Source organism: Sciurus carolinensis, chromosome 11 (assembly GCF_902686445.1).
Source record: "Sciurus carolinensis chromosome 11, mSciCar1.2, whole genome shotgun sequence".
NCBI lineage: Eukaryota > Metazoa > Chordata > Mammalia > Rodentia > Sciuridae > Sciurus > Sciurus carolinensis.
Window position 1 is genome coordinate 108111964 of NC_062223.1, and position 20650 is coordinate 108132613.

The window sequence follows — 20650 nt, forward strand, 5'->3', positions numbered from 1 at the left end:
TTGGCAAAATGTGTTTCATTAACTGTGTGGCTAGGGATTGAAAGATAAAAGTGACGATCACCTCTAGAAGTGACTGCTTTGGCTGATCTCCCCTCCTTCCCAACACATGAACTCTTTCTGTTTAAATCATGTTCTTAGAGTACTAATCTCCACACACACTGATGTTCTGCCAGTCCATTGTCATCTTGCTAGCTAACTCTAACATCCTATTAAGTTCTCAAATTTAATGTCTTTCTTTCCATCCTTCCTCTTTTCTTCCTCCTTCCCTACCTTCCTCCCTTCCTTCCTTCCTCTCATTTTTTAGTTGTATATATTTAAGTTATACAACATGACATTATGGACTACATAATAGACAGAAAAAGTTACTGTAGTGAAATTCAGTTAACATCTACTGTGTCACATAGTTATCCATTTTTTGTTGTGTTTTAATTTTTGGTAGCTAAAATTAATTCATTTATTAGCATGAGTCCCATATACAGTAATATCAGTTGTAATCCTCATGTAGTATGTTATTAGGTCTCTAAATTTGTTCATCCTACATGCCCATTGTTTGTATCCTCTGACCTACATTTCCCCATTTCCTCCCTGCTCTATCCACCACTCCCATCTCTGGTAACCATTGTTTTATTCTATACCTCTGTATTTCTGAATTTATTTATTTTTATTCCACATATAGGTGAATGTTTTTTTTTTTGTGTGGCTTATTTCAGTTAGCATAATATTTTCAACGTTTGTTCATGTTGTGGCAAATGGCAGGATGTCACTCTTTTTAGGGCTGAATAATATTCCATTTTATATATGTACCATAGATACATTTATTCATCAGCAGACACTTAGATTGGTTGTTTTTATCTCTTGGCAATTGTGAATAATGCTACAAATAACAAAGGAGTGCACATATCTTTATAAAGTGGTGATTTTATTTCCTTTGAGTATATTCCCAGAAGAGGGATTACAGGGATTCAGATTATATTATGATAAAAGACTCTATAAGACTTGCTAATAATTAAATGTGTAATGTGATAGAGATCATTCAAGAATGGCACTCAGATTCATAAATCTGAATATTTAGAATAATACTTGTTATGTGATGGTTAAGAGTTTTGGAGAAACAGATTGCAGAGGAATCAGAAAGTCAGTTTTGAACAAATTAAATGAAATGTCTGTTAAGTATCCATGTAGAAATTTTGAGTTTAAGGGAGAGAGCAGAGTTGGAAAAATAATTTTTAGCAGCTCCAATATGTAGGCAATTTTTAAAGCATTAATACTGCCTACAATACCAAAGTAATGGGTGAAGACCGAAAAGAAAATAGGGCATTCTTATATTTAGTTGTTAGAAAAATCAAGAACCATCATTTATGCAGGAGGGAGGAGAATGACCAGGAAAGGGTCGTGTGCTTGAAAACAGGTAGAAAAAGGTGTAACATACTTTTTAAAAACACTGTTGATAGGTAGAATTAATTTCATCAACACTGAGGTTGTGAGTGACTTTTACAAGAGTAGTTGGGTGAACTGGTGGTCTGAAAGCCTGATTAGTGTGGTTTCCAATAAGAATGCACGAAAGAAAAGTCAGGTGTGGTGGTGCACACCTGTAATCCCAGCAACTCAGAGTCTGAGACAAGAGGATCACAAGTCCAGAGGCAGCCTCAGCAACTTCAGGGAGGCCTTGAGCAACATAGTGAAACTCCATCTCAAAAAAAAGACAAAAAACAAAAAACAGGACTGGGGATGTGACTTAGTGGTATAGCACCTCTGCGTTCAATACCTGGTACCAAAAAAAAAAAAAAAAAAATGTAGGAAAGAAATTAAAGATGATAATTTAATAATTCTCCAGGAGTTGAGCATAACGTATGCAGTATGCTAAGACTCCAAAAACAATGGAGAAAGAAAAATTTAGGAGTGAAAAGAGGAAATTGTGATTAAGTTTCATCAGTGAAATAGGAAACTACATCATTTGTTGAGCGTGTACATGAAGAAGGAACCATTGGAGGGTGGAGGAGAAAGGAAATGATGCAAAAATGTCTAAAAGGATAGAAAACTAACTGAGTAAGAGAAAGTGTATTTGTCAGGCAGCTTTAACACCTCACTTGAAAATATTCATAGTTACAGCATGCCAAAGTGCATGCCAAAGCGCATGCCAAAGCCTATGAAAACACATTCTATGAGGCCAGACATGCCATTCAAAGTACAAACTGTGCTGGGGTCTGGGGTATAGTTCAGAGGTAGAGTGCTTGCCTAGCATGGGAGAGACCCCTGGGTTCAATCCCAACTACCACAAAAAAGGCCAAACTAAAACAACAAAAAACTGGACATGGATTGTAGATCGGTTGAGTCCTTCCGTTCTTTCCTCAGCACCATAACAAAACAAAACAACAAAAACACCTGACTTGTATTTTTCTGTGTTTTTAAAAGTGTATTAATTTATCAATTTACTCAGATCTTCAAAATAATGCTCATATTCCATTTCAAATTATTTTTTACAGGCATATAAAGCAGTTGTAAATGACGCTACTATATTTAAACTTGAATTACCTTTGAAGCAGAAAGGGTAAGCTTTTAAAAACCATATTTCAAAATGTTTAAATTGTTTGGACTATATTACTTGCTACTAAGTCAGCAGAGTACTCTATTTCCCTCTTAGGTTTGTTTTTATTGTTGTTTCTCTTAGGATTCTTGCTGTCCTTGGCTATTAAAACGCTTCAATTTATAATTTTTTGTTAATCTTTTATGACCAAAAATATTGTCTTTATCTTTTGAAGTAGAAAAAAAATTTTTGCACCTAATCTTTTAGAAACTCTGCTTGATTATTTTCCCTTTGCTAGTCACCAAAGGTATTCTATAACATAGAAAGCCCAGAAAATGACTCCATTCACTGTAATGATATAGAAAGGGAAATAAGTCAGGCGTGGTGGCACATGCCTATAATCCCAACAACTTGGGAGGCTGAAGCGGGAGAATTGCAAGTTCAAAACCAGCCTTAGCAATATAGCAAGACCCTAAGCAATTTAGTAAGATCCTGTCTCGAAAAGGGTTTGGGGAATGTGGCTCAGTGGTTAAGCACCCCTGGGTTTAATCCCTGGTACCAAATAAAATAAATAAATAAAAATAAAAAGGAAAATCAGTTTTAATGTAAGTTGTATTACCATTTTTAAAATTTGATCTCTTTTGGTAGAGCACTTGCCTGGCATATATGAGGCTCTGGGTTCAATCCCCAGCACGCGCACACACACACACACACACACACACACACACCTTGTTAAGGTGAATTTGCATATATTATGTATAATTTACAGAGCATCTGAGAGTTGAAATTTATGACATCTTTACATGAACCAGTTATAGTCCCTTCAGAGTACAGTACAAGTTGGAACAAAGGTTAATTGAAAAAAATTTCAGTATACTTTCTAGCTGCTAATTACTATTTTAAAGAAATTTTATATATAATGTTAAAATATTTGAAAAATAACATTTTTTTATTTTTTTAGTTGTAGATGGATAAAATACCTTTATTTTATTTATATTTATGAGGTGCTGAAGATCGAACTCAGTGCCTCACAGATGCTAGGCAAGCACTCTACCACTGAGCCACAGCTGCAGCCCTGAAAAATCACATTTTTTTATGGAAAAGTAATTTAGGGGTTTTTATTTTAATCTTTTCATTTTTCCTTTTTTGAGCTACATATGTTTAATAGTATTACAGTAGAAGACATCTGAGCTGGGTGCAGTGGTGCACACCTGTAATCCCAGCAATTTGGGAAGCTGAGGCAGGAGGATCATATTTGAGGCCAGCCTCAGCAACTTAGTGAGGCCCTGTCTCAAAATATAATAAAAGTTCTGGCACTGTGATTCCATGATAAAGTCCCTGAGTTCAATCCCCAGTACCAAAACAAACCAATAAAACCCCCAAAACAATAGAAGACATCTGAATCATCACATTATAGTAATTGACATTGTTGAAGCACACAGGTCATATTCTGTTTTAGAAATTATGAAATATATGAAACATTATACTGTATTTTTGTGATATCTATGTGTGGTTACATAGATTTTCCTTACCTATATTCAAAAATTTTTTTATGAAAAATTCAAACTTACAGTAAAGTTACAATAAATTTGCTTTATGAAATATGTATCTCCCCTAAATACATCCATCAGTCAGCTTCTTTTTTTTTTTTTTAATATTTCAGTTGTAGGTGGACAAAATACCTTTATTTATTTTTGTGTGATGCTGAGGATCGAACCCAGTTCCTCACACATGCTAGGCAAGCACTCTACCACTGAGCCACAACCCCAGCTCTCCATCAGTCAACTTCTTAAGTGTATTTCTAAAGAAGTTGCAGACATTGATAATCTTACTCCTTGGACACATTAGCATCAATTCATTAATTGAATTTGATATTTGTTTTGAGGTAAAGTTTACATAGACATTTGTGTAAATCTTAAGTGTACAACTTGAGCCAGATTTAACAAATGCATACACTCCTATTAAGATATACGGTATCTCCATCATCTTAGAGCATTGCCTCATATCTGTTCCCTGTTAACTGCTACTCTATCTTCTTCTTTCGGAGGCAGCTATTGGTCTAATTATTTGAGTATAGATAGGTTTTACCTTATCTAGGACTTCATATAAATGGAATCATACACTATGTACTTTTTGTGTATAAAACTTCTTTCATTCAGCATTGTGTCTTTGAGATTTTTCCATTTTTGAATGTAACAGTTTGTTTTCCAAAAAGATTGTGCTGTTTTACACTTTTACCAACAAAGTATCAGAGTGCCATTTGATCCTCATTCTCACCAGTGTTTTGGTGGTGTCATTTTAATTTTAGTCATTCCACATGTCTGTAGTTGTATCATTATAGTTTTGATACCCTTCTTCCTCACGCTACTGATGCTAAGCAATTTTGTGTGTGTGTTTTTCTTTCTTTTTTGGAATTCTTATATTTTTCTTAAAAATGTCTTCAAGGGGACTGGGGAGATGGCTCAGTCAGTAGAGTGCTTGCCTTGCAAGCATAAGGCCCTGGGTTCGATCCCCAGCACCCCTCAAAAAAAAATGTCTTCAAGATTTTATTTTTTGCCTATTTTCTATTTAATTATTTTTTTAATCAGTGAGTTATAAGGTATATTCTGATCATAGGTTCTTTTAAAGACACATGCTTTTTTAAAAAAATATTTGTTGCTTTTTGTGTCTTATCTAGGAAATTCATTTCTGCTTCAGCCCTAGGACATGAACATGTTCTTTGTTTTCGTCTAGGAACGTTATAATTTTAGCTTTCATAGTTACATCTAAGATTCATCTTAAATTAATGGTTGTGTATGTTATGAGTTTGGGATTGAATTTCTTTTGTTTGTTTGTTTACCATATGGTTAGTAAGTGGTTTCAGAACCATTTGTTCGAAAGACTTTCCAGTCCCAAACACATTACCTTTCCATAAAAAACTTAGGTAACTTAAAAATGTTCATCCATTTCTGGGCTCTCTGTTCACTTCCAGTGATTTATTTGGGTTTTTCTAGGCTATTATCACATAATTATGATTAGTATAGTTCTATAGTAATTCTGGAATCTAGGTGGTATAATCCCCCTATTCATATTCATGAAGGATTTTACCTTTCTTTCTGGTCTTCATAGCTTTTATAGCTTACTTTTTTATAAAGTTTGTGATTTCTGATTATGTTGACCTCATAAGGATTGGAAGTTATTCTCTCTTGCATGTTCTGAAAGGGTTAGTGTAATTGGTATTAATTTTTCCTTAAATGTCTGATAGAATTCATAAGTAAAACCATTTGGGTCTGGAATTTTCTGGTAGAAAGGTTTTCTTTTTTAATATGAGTTCAATTTCTTTAGTAGATAAGAAGGTCTTCAGATTTTGCATTTAATCTGGTTATTTGGTTAAGTTAGGTTTTTAGGGAATTTACTCATTACTTCCTAGTTGTCAAATATATTATATGCATAAAGTCATAACTGCTATGCCCTTATTATCCGTTTCTCATGGCAAATAAGAAAATTTTGTTTCTAGAATCATTTGAGAGTAAGTTGTTTATCATTCCAGAGCATGAGTGTGTATTTTCTATAAACATTCACAAAACTACTTCCAAAATCAGGAAATTAACTTTTTTTTTTTATTGTATGATTCCATTTTTTTAATTTTAATTTATTTTATTGTAAACAAATGGGATACATGTTGTTTCTGTTTGTACATGGAGTAACAGCATACCATTTGTGTGATCATACATTTACATAGGGTAATGATGTTTGATTCATTCTGTTATTTTTTCCTTCCCCCCCCACCCCTCCCACCCCTCTTTTCCCTCTATACAGTCCCTCCTTCCTCCATTCTTCCCCCCTCCCACCCCCCATTATGTGTCATCATCCACTTATCAGTGAGATCATTCACCTTTTGGATTTTTCAGATTGGCTTATCTCACTTAGCATGATATTCTCCAATTTCATCCATTTGCCTACAAATGCCATAATTTTATTATTCTTTATAGCTGACTAATATTCCATTGTATAAATATACCACAGTTTCTTTATCCATTCATCAATTGAAGGGCATCTAGGTTGGTTCCACAGTCTGGCTATTGTGAATTGAGCAGCTATGAACATTGATGTGGCTGTATCTCTATAGTATGCTGATTTTAAGTCCTTTGGGTATAGGCCGAGGAGTGGGATAGCTGGGTCAAATGGTGGTTCCATTCCAAGTTTTCTAAGGAATCTCCACACTGCTTTCCAGAGTGGCTGCACTAATTTGCAGCCCCACCAGCAATGTATGAGTGTACCTTTTTCCCCACATCCTCGCCAACACCTATTGTTGCTTGTATTCTTGATAATCGCCATTCTTATTGGGGTAAGATGGAATCTTAGTGTAGTTTTGATTTGCATTTCTCTTATTACTAAAGATGGTGAACATTTTTTCATATGTTTCTTGATTGCTTGTAGATCTTCTGTGAAGCATCTGTTCATACCCTTAGCCCATTTGTTGATTGGGTTATTGGTATTCTTGGTGTAGAGTTTTTTGAGTTCTTTATAGATTCTGGAAATTAGTGCTCTATCTGAAGTATGAGTGGCAAAGATATTCTCCCACTCTGTAGGCTCTGTCTTCGCATTGCTGATAGTTTCCTTTGCTGAGAGAAAGCTGTTTAGTTTGAATCTATCCCAGTTGTTGATTCTTGCTTTTATTTCTTGTGCTATGGGAGTCCTGTTAAGGAAGTCTGATCCTAAGCCAACAAGTTGAAGATTTGGACCTACTTTTTCTTCTGTAAGATGCAAGGACTCTGGTCTGATTTCAAGGTCCTTGATCCATTTTGAGTTGATTTTTGTGCAGGGTGAGAGATAGGGTTTTAGTTTCATTCTGTTGCATGTGGATTTCCAGTTTTCCCAGCACCATTTGTTGAAGAGGCTATCTTTTCTCCATTGCATATTTTTGGCCCCTTTGTCTAGTATGAGAAAATTGTATTTATTTGGATTTGTGTCCATGTCCTCTATTCTGTACCATTGATCTACCTGTCTCTTTTGGTGCCAATACCATGCCATTTTTGTTACTATTGCTTTATAGTATAGATGAAGTTCTGGTATTGTGATACCCCCTGTTTCATTCTTCCTGCTAAGGATTGCTTTACCTATTCTGGGTTTCTTTTTCTTCCAGATGAATTTCATGATTGCTTGCTCTATTTCTGTAAGGTACATCATTGGGATTTTAATTGGATTTGCATTGAATCTGTATAGCACTTTAGGTAGTATGGCCATTTTGATAATATTAATTCTGCCTATCCAAGAACATGGGAGATCTTTCCATCTTCTAAGGTCTTCCTCAATTGCTTTCTTCAGTGGTTTGTAGTTTTCATTGTAGAGATCTTTTACCTCTTTGGTTAGATTGATTCCCAAGTATTTTATTTTTTTTTTGAGGCTATTGCAAATGGAGTTGTTTTCCTCATTTCCCTTTCAGCTGTTTCGTTGCTTGCGTATAAAAATGCTTTAGATTTATGCGTGTTGATTTTATAACCTGCTATTTTGCTGAATTCATTGATGAGGTCTACAAGTTTTCTGGAGGAGTTTTTTGGATCCTCTAAATATAGAATCATGTCATCAGCAAATACTGACAGCTTAAGTTCCTCTTTTCCTATTCGTATCCCTTTAATTTCTTTAGTCTGCCTAATTGCTCTGGCTAGTTTCAAGGACAATGTTGAATAGAAGTGGTGAAAGAGGTCATCCCTGTCTTGTTCCCGTTTTTAAAGGGAATGGTTTCAGTTTTTCTCCATTAAGAATGATATTGGCTTAGCATAAGTAGTCTTAGCATAAGTAGTCTTTACAATGTTCAGGTATGTTCCTACTATCCCTATTTTTTCTAGTGTTTTGAGCATGAAGGGATGTTGTATTTTGTCAAACGCTTTTTCTGTGTCAATTGATATTACCATATGATTCTTATCCTTAAGTCTATTGACATGATGGATTATGTTTATTGATTTACAGATGTTAAACCATCCTTGCATTCCAGAGATGAACCCCACTTGATCGTGGTGCATGATTTTCTTAATATGCTTTTGGATATGGTTTGCCAATATTTTGTTAAGGATCTTTGCATCTATATTCATCAAGGATATTGGTCTAAAGTTTTCTTTCCTTGATGTGTCTTTTCCTGGTTTGGGTATGAGGGTGATATTAGCTTCATAGAATGAGTTTGGTAGGGTACCCTCCTTTTCTATTTCCTGGAATATTTTGAGAAGTATTGGAAGGAGATCTTCTTTGAAGGTCTTGTAGAACTCGGCTGAGAATCCATCTGGTCCTGGGCTTTTCTTGGATGGTAGATTTTTAATGGCTTCTTCTATTTCATTGCTTGATATTGATCTGTTTAAATTGTGTATGTCCTCCTGGTTCAGTTTGGGAGGAGCATATGTCTCTAGAAATTTGTCAGTTATCTTTGGTAGATTCTATTTTGTTGGAATACAGATTTTCAAAGTAGCTTCTAATTATCTTATGTATCTCAGTGGTGTCTGTCCTGATATTTCCTTTTTCATCACGGATTTTAGTAGTTTGAATTTTCTCTCTCCTTCTCTTTATTAGTGTGGCTAAGGGTTTGTCTATTTTGTTTACTTTCTCAAAGAACCAACTTTTTGTTTTGTCGATTTTTTGAATTGTTTCTTTTGTTTCAATTTCATTGATTTCAGCTCTGATTTTAATTATTTCCTGTCTTCTACTACTTTTGCTGTTATTCTGTTCTTCTTTTTCTAAGGCTTTGAGCTGTAATGTTAGGTCATTTAGTTGTTGACTTTTCATTCTTTTCTGGAATGCGCTCCATGCAATGAATTTTCCTCTTAGTACTGCTTTCATAGTGTCCCAGAGATTTTGATATGTTGTATCATTCTCATTGACCTCTAAGAATTTTTTTATCTCCTCCCTGATGTTTTTTGTTATCCATGTTTCATTCAATAGCATATTATTTAGTCTCCAGGTGTTGGAGTAATTTCTTTTTTATTTTGTCATTGATTTCTACTCTCAGTCCATTATGATCTGATAGAACACAAGACAGTATCTCTATTTTTTTGCATTTCCTAAGGGCTGCTTTGTGGCATAACATATGGTCTATTTTCGAGAAGGTTTCATGTGCTGCTGAGAAGAAAGTGAATCCACTTATCGATGAATGGAATATTCTATATATGTCTATTAAGTCTAGGTTATTGATTGTGTTATTGAGTTCTATGGTTTCTTTGTTCAGTTTTTGTTTGGAAGATCTATCTAGTGATGACAGCGGTGCGTTAAAGTCACCCAGAATTATTGTGTTGTGGTCTATGTGATTCTTGAAATTGAAAAGGATTTGTTTGATGTACAGGGATGCACCATTCTTTGGGGCATAAATATTTACTATCGTTATGTCTTCCTGATTTATGGTTCCCTTAAGCAGTATGAAATGTCCTTCTTTATCCCTTCTGACTAGCTTTGGCTTGAAGTCCACTTTATCTGATATAAGGTTGGAAACCCCCGCTTTTTTACTGAGTCCATGTGCGTGGTAGGTTTTTTCCCATCCTTTCACCTTTAGTCTGTGGATGTCTTTTTCTATGAGATGAGTCTCTTGCAGGCAGCATATTGTTGGGTCTTTCTTTTTAATCCATTCTGCCAGTCTATGTCTTTTGATTGATGAGTTTAGGCCATTAACGTTCAGGGTTATTATTGAGATATGATTTGTATTCCCAGTCATTTGTCTTATTTTTGGTTTTTAAGTTGGCTTGGTTTCTCCTTTGAGTGGTTTTTCTCTAAGGTATTTCCTCCCTTTGCTGACCTACATTGTTGTTTTTCATTTCCTCCTCATGGAATATTTTGTTGAGAACATTCTGTAGCGCAGGCTTTCTATTTGTCAGTTCTTTTAACTTTTGTTTATCATGGAAGGATTTTCTTTCATCTTCAAATCTGAAGGTTAGTTTTGCTGGGTATAGGATTCTTGGTTGGCAGCCACGTTCTTTCAGAGCTTGAAATATGTTGTTCCAGGTCCTTCTAACTTTTAGAGTCTGGGTTGAGAAGTCGGCTGCTATCCGTGTTGGTCTCCTCCTATATGTAATCTGATGCTTTTCTCTCGCGGCCTTCAAAATCCTATCTTTATTTTGAATGTTAGGCATTTTCATTATAATGCGCCTTGGTGTGGATCTGTTGTGATTTTGTGCATTTGGTGTTCTGTAAGCCTCTTGTATTTGATTTTCCATTTCATTCTTCAGGTTTGGGAAATTTTCTGATATTATTTCATTGAATAGGTTGTTCATTCCTTTGGTTTGTATCTCTGTGCCTTCCTCAATCCCAATAATTCTTCAATTTGGTCTTTTCATGATGTCCCATAGTTCTTGGAGATTCTGTTCATGATTTCTTACCATCTTCTCTGTTTGGACAACTTTATTTTCAAGATTAAATATTTTGTCTTCATTTTCTGAGGTTCTGTCTTCCAAGTGGTCTAGTCTGTTGGTGATGCTTTCCATTGAGTTTTTTATTTGGTTTATTGTCTCCTTCATTTCAAGGATTTCCGTTTGGGTTTTTTTGAGAATCTCTATCTCTTTATTGAAATGATCTTTTGCTTCCTGCAGGTGCTCTTTCAGCTTATTGGTATTATCATTCATTGCCTGCATTTGCTCTCTTATCTCATCCTTTGCTTCGCAAATCATCTTAATCATGTATAATCTGAAGTTCTTTTCTGACATTTCTTCTAACATACTGTCATTGGATTCTATTAATATAGAATCTAGATTTGTTTGGATCATTTTCTTCCGTTGTTTGTTCATGTTGTTCATGTATCTTCCCCTCTAGCAGTGCAGATCTGGGGTATTGCAGATTTCCCCCATAGGCTTATAGTGGCCCTATAGGTTTCCAAAACCCTTTCTTTAAGGGGAGATCAATATTAGCAGTGCCCAATTCAGACACTATGCAATCCTAGACCAAATAGCCCCTATGAGGACAATAACAAAATTGTCATAATAAACAGAATGAGTTAAAATAATATCTTCAATAAAACAAACAGATTTGCAATAAGGTCTGCAGTTTCTAATGGAGGACAAAGAGGATGCAGAGGGATGTAGAATGTGGCTGTTAATGGGATAAGAAAAGAATATACAGAAGTTCTAGATAATAGAAAGGGTGAGAGTGTAATCAAAAGAAATTGGATGTTAGCATGCAAAAAAGGGAGAAAGAGACTGTGAGGGAACAGGTAAACAAAAGGAAAAGAGAGCAAGAAAAGTAAAGAACTAAAATTTTTTTCCAATAAGGAGAAAAAAGAAAATCTATGGTATAACAGTCATATAGTTATGAAACCTCCCAGTGTTCAGTAGCCTGATGCACGAGAGGTACCTGACAATGAGCTTCAAGCCTCCAGCAGGCGTCTCGGGATGGGATTTGCCCCACCTAAAGATCGGAGCTATGACTTCCAGGATTATCCAAGATGGCCGCTCTGGCTTCAAAATGTGGTGGCAAATGGGGAGCTGCAACTCAGGGTGAGGACGTGGTCAGCTGGAGGTCCTGGAGTCGGGATGTGGTTGGTCAGGCAGGGGTCCTGGAGGTCCGGTATGTTTGGTGTGGTTGTGGGATCCTGTAGGCCGGGTGCAATCAATCGGTTCGGGGTCCCGGTGATAGGGCACAGTCAGTTGGTCTGGGGGTCCTGGCAGCAGGGAGCAGTCAGTCAGGGAGTGATCAGTCAGGCTGAGGGATCCTGCAGGTACTGTGACAGTGAACTTCCAGGCAACAGCAGGCAGCTGGTGCTCCACTGGCGGTTGAGGATCAGTTTGCTGACTGTTGTCGGATGATAGGGAGGTGAACCTCTGCGTTGGGTGATGGATAGGTGTAAGGCAGGCGATGAACCAGCCAGAGGCAGGCAAATGGCAGATGATAGGCGCCTGACAGTGAGCAATCTGCACTCAAAAAAGGCGTCGATATGCTGGCAGATTGCAGGTGGTCACAGCAGACAAATGGGGTAAACAGCAGGGGATCGTTAAGCAGCAAAAACTGCCTCACCAAGAAACATATATCCTCTGCTTGAAACCGGAGTTAACAGAGCGACAAGGTACGCAGGCTCCCTCTAGTCTGCCATTTTGGATCCCTCAACTTTTTTTTTTTTTTTTTTTAAGGACATTAACTTTGATGTATACTGCAGTGTAATTGTCAGACTCCTTTAAATTTATTAAATTGACCTTAAATGTTTTTTACAGCAAAGATAGTCAATACAGATTATGTGTTGCATTTAGTTGTCATATTTCTTTGGTCTTTCTTTGTCTGAAACTAGCTTTCTGTCTTTCTTTGACTCTCATAACCTTGTACTTTTGAAGAATACAGGCCAGTTATTTTGTAGTGTTCCTTAGTTTGTGTTAATCTGGTCCTTTCTATAATGAGATTCAGGTTTGCATCTTTGGCAGAAATGAAACTTTGTGCCTGATTTACCATATGCCTATAATCCCAGAGACTCAGAAGACTAAGGCAAGAGGATCAAAAATTTGAGACAAGATTCCATTCCTCATCAAATTTTTTATTTGTACAGTGATTTATCATGTTAGTAGGGACTTAGGATTCTGTAGATAATTATCTTTTGTTGCACAAAAGCTTGTCTTCCTTCCTTCTTTTCTCTGTGCTGGGTATTGAACCCAGGACTTTGTTCATGTGGGGCAGATGATCTGCTGAGCAACACCCTCAGCCTGCTGTACAAGAGCTTTTACCTTGATGAAATCCTATTTTTCACTTTACATATTTTTTTGTTACTTGTGCTTATGCTTTCATACCTAAGAATTCATTTCTAAGTCCAGGTTATGAAGATTCATCCTTATATTTCTAACATTTTTGTGGTTTTGATTCATACATTTAAGTTATTCATCCTTTTGAGTTAATTTTTTATATGGTATAAGATCAAGGTCTAGCCAAGTGTGGTGGTGCACTCCTATAATCTCTGTGACTCAGGAGACTGAGGCAGAAGGATTGCCAAGTTCAAGGCCAGTAATTTAGTGAGGCCTAAAGCAACTGTCTCAAAATAAAAAAATAAAAAATAGCTAGGCATGGTGGCACATGCCTGTAATCCCAACAACTCAGGAGGCTAAGGCAGGAGGATCAAAGCCAGCCTCAACAAAAATGAGGTGCTAAGCAACTCAGAGGGACACTGTCTCTAAATAAAATACAAAATAGGGCTGGGGGTGTAGCTCAGTTGTCAAGTACCCCCAAAAATAAAAATTAAAAATAAAAATTATAAAAGAGAGTGCTGGGGATGTGGCTAAGTGGTTAAGCACTTCTGGATTTAATCCATGGTATGGAGAGTTAGAGGGAGAAAGATAGATCAAGGTCTAACTTCATTCTTTTGCATATGAATATTCAGTTGTCCCTGTCCCTGTTGAGTGGTCTTAGCCCCATTACTAAGAATCAGTTGGCCATGGATGTGTTTGTTTCTAGGTGCTTAATTTAATTCCATTTGTCTATATGTCTGTCCTTAAGCTGGTACCACTCTGTTTTATTACTATGACTTTGTTAGTGAGCTTTTAAATGAGGACATGTGAATGCTCCAACTTTGTTCTTTTTCAGACGTTTTGGTTTTTTGAGCTCCCTTTCAGCTCCATTGAATTTGTGGATTGGCTTTTCCATTTTGTGAAAAAAGGCCACTGGAATTTTGATAGGGAATGCATTGAATTGGCAGCTTGGGTTGGGCTGTTAACATCTTAATTTTATGTCTCCCAGGGCATGAAAGTGTGATGTCACTCTGTTATTTAGATCTTCTTTTATTCTTTTCAGTAATGTTTTCTAGTTTTTAGTGTCTTTCACCTTCTTGGTTAAAATTATTCCCAGATGGTATTTTAAACAATTATTTTCTTAATTTCCTTTTGGATTATGTGTTGCTGGTATATAAAAATATAAATGATGTTAATGCTATTTTGTACTATGCAGTTTTCCTAAATTCATTTATTAGCCCTAATGGCTTTTTTATGGGTTCTTTTAGATTTTCTATACACAAAGTCATGACATCTGAAAATAGATACTTTAACTACTTCCTTTCCAATTTGGATGTCTTCTATTTCTTTTTCTTGCCCAATTACTCTACTAGGAATTCTGGTACAGTGATTAATGTCATTGGTGAATTCAGATATCCTTATCTTTTTATTGGTTTTAGGGGACTTGTTCTCAGTTGCTCACCATTATGATGTAAGCTATAAGTTTTTTATAATCTCATTATTTTTAATAGTACTATGGCATTCTGTCTGGTAGGTGTGCTCTTGTTTATTTAACCGATCCTGCACCAATTTCCAATGTTTTGCTGCTACCTTTAATGCTACAGAGGAATAATATTGTACATTCATCATTTCACATAAGTGAAACCTGTATTTTCAAGATAGTTTCCCAAAAGTGAGGATTACTTAATTTTCTTTATTTTCAGATTCTAATATTACCATATCCTTTAGCTCCAGATTAAAGTAAAAATTTTCTGTGGAGCAAAATGAATATCAATAGCTGACCCAGATAGCAGACCATATGTGTTGAGGCTTTCAGAGGTAGGGTAGGTAATCTTCTAGAAGAATAAACTTTTACTAGCTTCCAGGTTATTTGGGAGATGCACTTCTGAGGAGAAGAAGAACCAATGTTTCCACTGATAATAACAACTAGAATGATGAAGTAAAATTTAGTAATTTTAATGTTATCAAAGAGCTACAGAAGCAGCTATGATGAAAGAATGGAAACTTAACAGAATGTCAGAAAACCTTTTAGAGGTTAACTGAGAATTTGTAACTGTTCCTTAAAGAGAAGTAGAAGCTGAAAATGTAAGTTTAGTTCAGACTGAGCAATGCTGCTGGGAGCAAGAGAAAGATTTGGTGATCACACAAGACTGGAGAGACAAAACCCAGTGAACTCTAATTGAAAACCAAGGAGGAACATTGTTTAAATTCAGTGGCTAACCAGAGGTAGACAAATTCTTAGCAGAACTGCAACCCAACCTTGAACCAGCTCAGTTCCTAATTGGATTAAAGTGGTCAGCTCGTTCCCATAGGGATTGGATTGTCACAGGAGTTCACGCCTGACCTCAGCAGTATTTGCACTACAAAATATTTGAAGAGATGAATAGATTCTCATGTTGTTAGTGCGAATTGCCTATGTTGAGGGTTACAGAAGAACTTTCTTAGAGCATGAGTATATTAGGTGTGGATACTTTCAAGGAAATTAATTCCTAATCTTTGTCTTCTGTGTCCACTTCTTTTTAAAACTGAGCTCTGTGATGTAACCATCATATAGCAGTTTTTCCTTTCCACTTCCACAATTAGCCATCCACACGTCTCAAAGGAAGGAATACCTCTCAGCATTCATACCATAGTATTTTATGTCTGTATAAAAAAGCCTCCAGGTTGCCTAAGAAGGTATTTGACATGTGGTATTGATGTACAGAAAATGAATTTCTAATGAATTAGGTATCAGAGCCTTTGCAAGTTGGATAGTTTATAATTAGTCACTATTAAAAATATGAATTGTTAAAATTAAACTTTAATGTTAGGTCAACTTTTTTTTTTTAAACAAATGACTCGGGAAAAAATTGACATCATAAGAAAAATTTATTCTGGTCCTATCAGCTTACTTACATGATTAAGATTTTTCAGGGCAAAGACATTATTAAAATAAGAAGTAGAGCTGGACACAGTAGCGCACACCTGTAATCCCAGCAGCTCAGGAGGCTGAGACAGGAGGATCACGTGTTCAAAGCCAGCCTCAGCAACTTACCAAAGCACTAAGTAATTCAGTGAGGCCCTGCCTCTAAATAAAATACAAAATAGGGCTGGGGATGTGGCTCAGTGGTCAAATGCCCCTGAGTTCAATACCAAAAAAAAAAAAGAGAGAGAAATTGGAGATCACCCCTGGGAGACTGGAAAGTCAGCGTCTCCAGAAGAGACTGGAAAGTCAGTGTTTCCAGAAGCCTTTTGCACACCAATGTTACCTGCCTGTGCTACCCCTCCCAAAAAGCCACAGGCAGGGAACTGCTAATTAATGCCCCCTGGGCCCCAGCCTTTCTGATTCACTCCTTTTGTCCCTCCCCCTGCCCAATCTGCTTCTTACCTTTTTGCCATCTCACTGGCATCTCCTGGGCCTAGTCACTATAGGTAGAAAGGAGAAAGTTAAGTGGGGAGAGAACAGGAGAACAAAGGAGACCCTAATCTGTAAAAGATGCAGGGTCACTCACTTCTTGGGATTCTAGAACATCAGCCATGGTCCTCATCTTCCTCCCAGGAGAAGTCTGTATTAATACCTTAAGTAAAACCTGCTTAATATGCTTGCCTTGACGTGCATCTCTGGTGTTATGCTTTAACATCTGAGAAAGCAGAACTTATCACCAATAAATGGCAGTATCACCAACATAGGAGAATTGCAAGTTCCAGGCCAGCCTCAGCAAATGAGACCCTGTTTCAAAAAATTAAAAAAATCTGCTGGTGTGGCTTGCTGATAGAGCACCCCTGGGTTCAATCCCCATCATCCCCCCCACACACACACACCAAAAAAAGGCATAATTGGGAGGAGAAGAAATTTCATTCATCAAATTAAAAATCAACTTATTCAGGGACTAAGGATTTACATGTTTTTCTGTTTTAGCAGATACCTGAATAAAATCTTTGTATGTTAATAAATAAAGGTATCTGAGTAAAGATCATTGCAAGCCTGAATTAGGGTTAGGCAAACAGGTACTACTGACACGGTAAAATTTAAGGAATTTCTCATTCTCAGGATCCAGTAGGAGTAGGGTGGCACTTACAGGACCCCACAAATGAGTGCCTCCATAAATTATGTACCCTAGATATCTTGCTCACCTTAACCCCATTCCTGATCCCTGGATTACTCCACATAAGAATTTTGCTGTTCAACATAAAGAATTAGTTTCTGGAAAATATTGGCTTTAGAAAAAAAAACTTTGCAAATATTAATCATTTTTCATCTCTGGTTTTGTTTTTCAGAGTGGGATTGAAAACTCAACCTGAATCAAAATGCCCTGAGTTGCTTGCCAATTACTGTGACATGTTGCTAAGAAAAACACCATTAAGCAAAAAACTAACCTCTGAAGAGATTGAAGCAAAGCTTAAAGAAGTGGTATGTAAATTTTTTGTATTTTAGATAACTAGTTGCTTTCATTCTTTTGTCTTCTGCTTATTAGCATAATGATAATAAGCCAAGGAAAAAAGAAGTAAAGCTAGAGGACAAGTATAAACAAAAAGGATCACAGAGAAAACTAGTGTCATAAAAAGGGTGAGGGTGGGTTGGGGAGGAGATAAGTAGAAAAGAAAATTGGGAAAGATCCATTGATTTTTATTTAACTGGGGTTAAATACTCAGGGGTACTCTACCACTGAGCCACATTCCCAGCCCTATTTTTTGTATTGTATTTAGAAAGAGGATCTCACTGAATTGCTTAGTACCTTGATCCTCTTGTCTCAGCCCAGTCGCTGGGATTACAGGTGTGTGCATCTGGCATATTGTTACATATTATATAAGGTCTTAAAAACTGTTTCTTGACACTGAGAGGTTATTTTGTTAGTCTCAAATTTGCTAACTTTTAAGGCAGTGAAGTAGTATATCAGGACTGATTTTTCAGAGATGAATAATTTAGTAGGCTTCTATCTGTATGAACTTATATAAATTTCAGAATTTTGACATTGAGGGGATATGGAAAGGCTTAAATGAGACAGATGACTAAGAATATATAAGAATTGAAAGATACATTGCTGGTGGGGTTGCACATTAGTGTAGCCAATCTGGAAAGCAGTGTGGAGATTCCTCAGAAAGCTTGGAATGGAACCACCATTTGACCCAGCTATCCCACTCCTCGGCCTATACCCAAAGGACTTAAAAGCAGAATACTACAAAGATGCAGCCACATCAATGTTCATAGCTGCTCAAATCACAATAGCCAGATTGTGGAACCAACCTAGATGCCCTTCAATTGATGAATGGATAAAGAAACTGTGGTATATTTATACAATGGAATATTACTCAGCCATAAAGAATGATAAAATTATGGCATTTGCAGGCAAATGGATGAAACTGGAGAATATCATGCTAAGTGAGATAAGCCAATCTCAAAAAACCAAAGGAATAATGATCTCACTGATAAGTGAATGATGACACATAATGGGGGGGACAAGAATGGAGGAAGGAGGGACTGTATAGAGAGAAAAGAGGGGTGGGAGGGTAGGGGGAAAAAATTACAGAATGAATCAGACAACATTGCCCTATGTGGATGTATGATTGCACAAATGGTATGCCTTTACTCCATGTACAAACAGAAAATCAACATGTATCCCATTTGGTTTACAATAAAAATTAAAAAAATTAAAAAAAAAAAGAATTGAAAGTAACTTTTATGTGATATTATTTCTTGGGGATTTGGGTCCCACCAACAGTGCAAAAGTGAACCTTTTTCTCCACAACCTCTCCAGCATTTATAATTATTTGTATTCTTGTTTTCTGTGCAGCTCTTGGTACTTAAATATGTACAAAACAAAGATGTTTTTATGAGGTATCACAAAGCTCACTTGACAAGACGACTTATATTAGACATCTCTGCCGATAGTGAAATTGAAGAAAATATGGTAGAGTGGCTAAGAGTAAGTAAAATTTTTTTAAATATTTGGTTTTTTAATATCCTTACATGGTTCATAAATGTGGTGATACTATTAATGTCAAAGATATAGTGATGTTTTAATAAGAGTACAATATAGACTTGTAAAATTAAGCAATACCTAATAAAGCACATTTTCTTAATGAAGACTTAGTAAAGCACCTTTGTTTCTACTGTTTCATTGCCTTTTGACACACTCTTGTTTAAAATTACCTTATTAAATAGACCACAGGACAAATAATTTCATTCTTCATGATACCTGGGATTAAACCCCAAGTTTTGTGCATGCTGTACAAGAGCTGTACCATAGAGCTACTGCCCCAGCCTTTTTTAATTTTGAGACAGGACCTCAAATTTATAATCCTTCCCAAGTAGCTGGGATCACAGGCATGTACCACCACAACCAGTAAATAAATAAATTCATTTTTAAGGTATTTTCAGTACTAAATGCTTAATTATAGAGCCATTTAAAAATAAAAAACAACAACAAATATCTCAGATATATCTTTTGATAGCAGAAAGAGCCTTTAGATGATGGCTTCTTTAGGGTAATCAGTGCTAATTATAACTAAATTCTCATGTGAAAATATTTTAGTTTATTCCTTTCACTTCATTTTAATTTATGTATACATACATAAATTATTTCTGTATACATATATTTATATGTATGTATATAAATAAAAAGGATGTTTTAAATTACAGATAGTCATACTTTACATGGCATTTGGGATAGTAATTTTACTACCAAGCGAAACTGCATAGTTGGAAAAATAATGATTGTTCTGTGACTTTTAAAAAATTTTTGTCAAAACATTCAAAACTTATTGTATATGTATAGGAAGATGGAAAAATAGCAAAACTAATTGTTTAGTACATTAATTTAAAACACAAGAAACCTTTAAAATTGAAGTGTTTGTTTTCTTTGTAAAAAACTTATCAAGTATAATTAGGAAAATATTTATAATTTATATTTTGATACTGTATCTAGAATATCTTAAGCACTGTTAAAATACAACAACAAGGGCTGGGGTTGTAGCTCAGCGGTAGAGCACTTGCCTAATGCATGAGAAGCACTGGAGTCAATCCTTAGCACCACATAAAAATAAATAAAGGTGTTGTGTCCATTACAACTAAAATATATACATATATATATATATATATGTGTGTGTGTGTGTGTGTGTGTGTGTGTATAACAACAAAGTGTCAAAAATATATATATAGGGCTGGGGAGATAGCTCAGCTGGTAGAGTGCTTGCCTTGCAAGCACAAGGCCCTGAGTTCAATCCCCAGTACCACCAAAAAGAAAAAAAAAAAAAAAAAAAAAAAAAAAATATATATATATATATATATATATATATATAAAACAACAAAGTATCAAATAGCCCAATTAAAAATGGGCGAAGGATTTGGAGAAACCTTTCTTTTTTCTCAGCACTGAGGATTGGGCATTTTGCTACTGAACTACATCCCCAGCTCTTTTAATTTTTTTACTTTGATTGAGAGAGAGTCTTGCTGAGTTGCCAGGGCTGGCCTCAAACTTGGCAGTTTCCAGCCTCAGCA

General features: G+C 35.9%; 1 protein-coding gene across 2 annotated transcripts in view; it reads left to right on the forward strand.

The window, feature by feature from the left end:
* Positions 1-20650, forward strand: part of Cul5 (cullin 5) — an 89148-nt gene that overhangs the window by 56091 nt on the left and 12407 nt on the right. For both annotated transcript variants that reach the window (XM_047517081.1, XM_047517083.1), the window contains exons 11-13: positions 2484-2548; positions 17431-17563; positions 18945-19076. In XM_047517081.1, coding sequence (XP_047373037.1) covers positions 2484-2548; positions 17431-17563; positions 18945-19076 — 330 coding nt within the window. The remainder of the gene's footprint in view (positions 1-2483; positions 2549-17430; positions 17564-18944; positions 19077-20650) is intronic.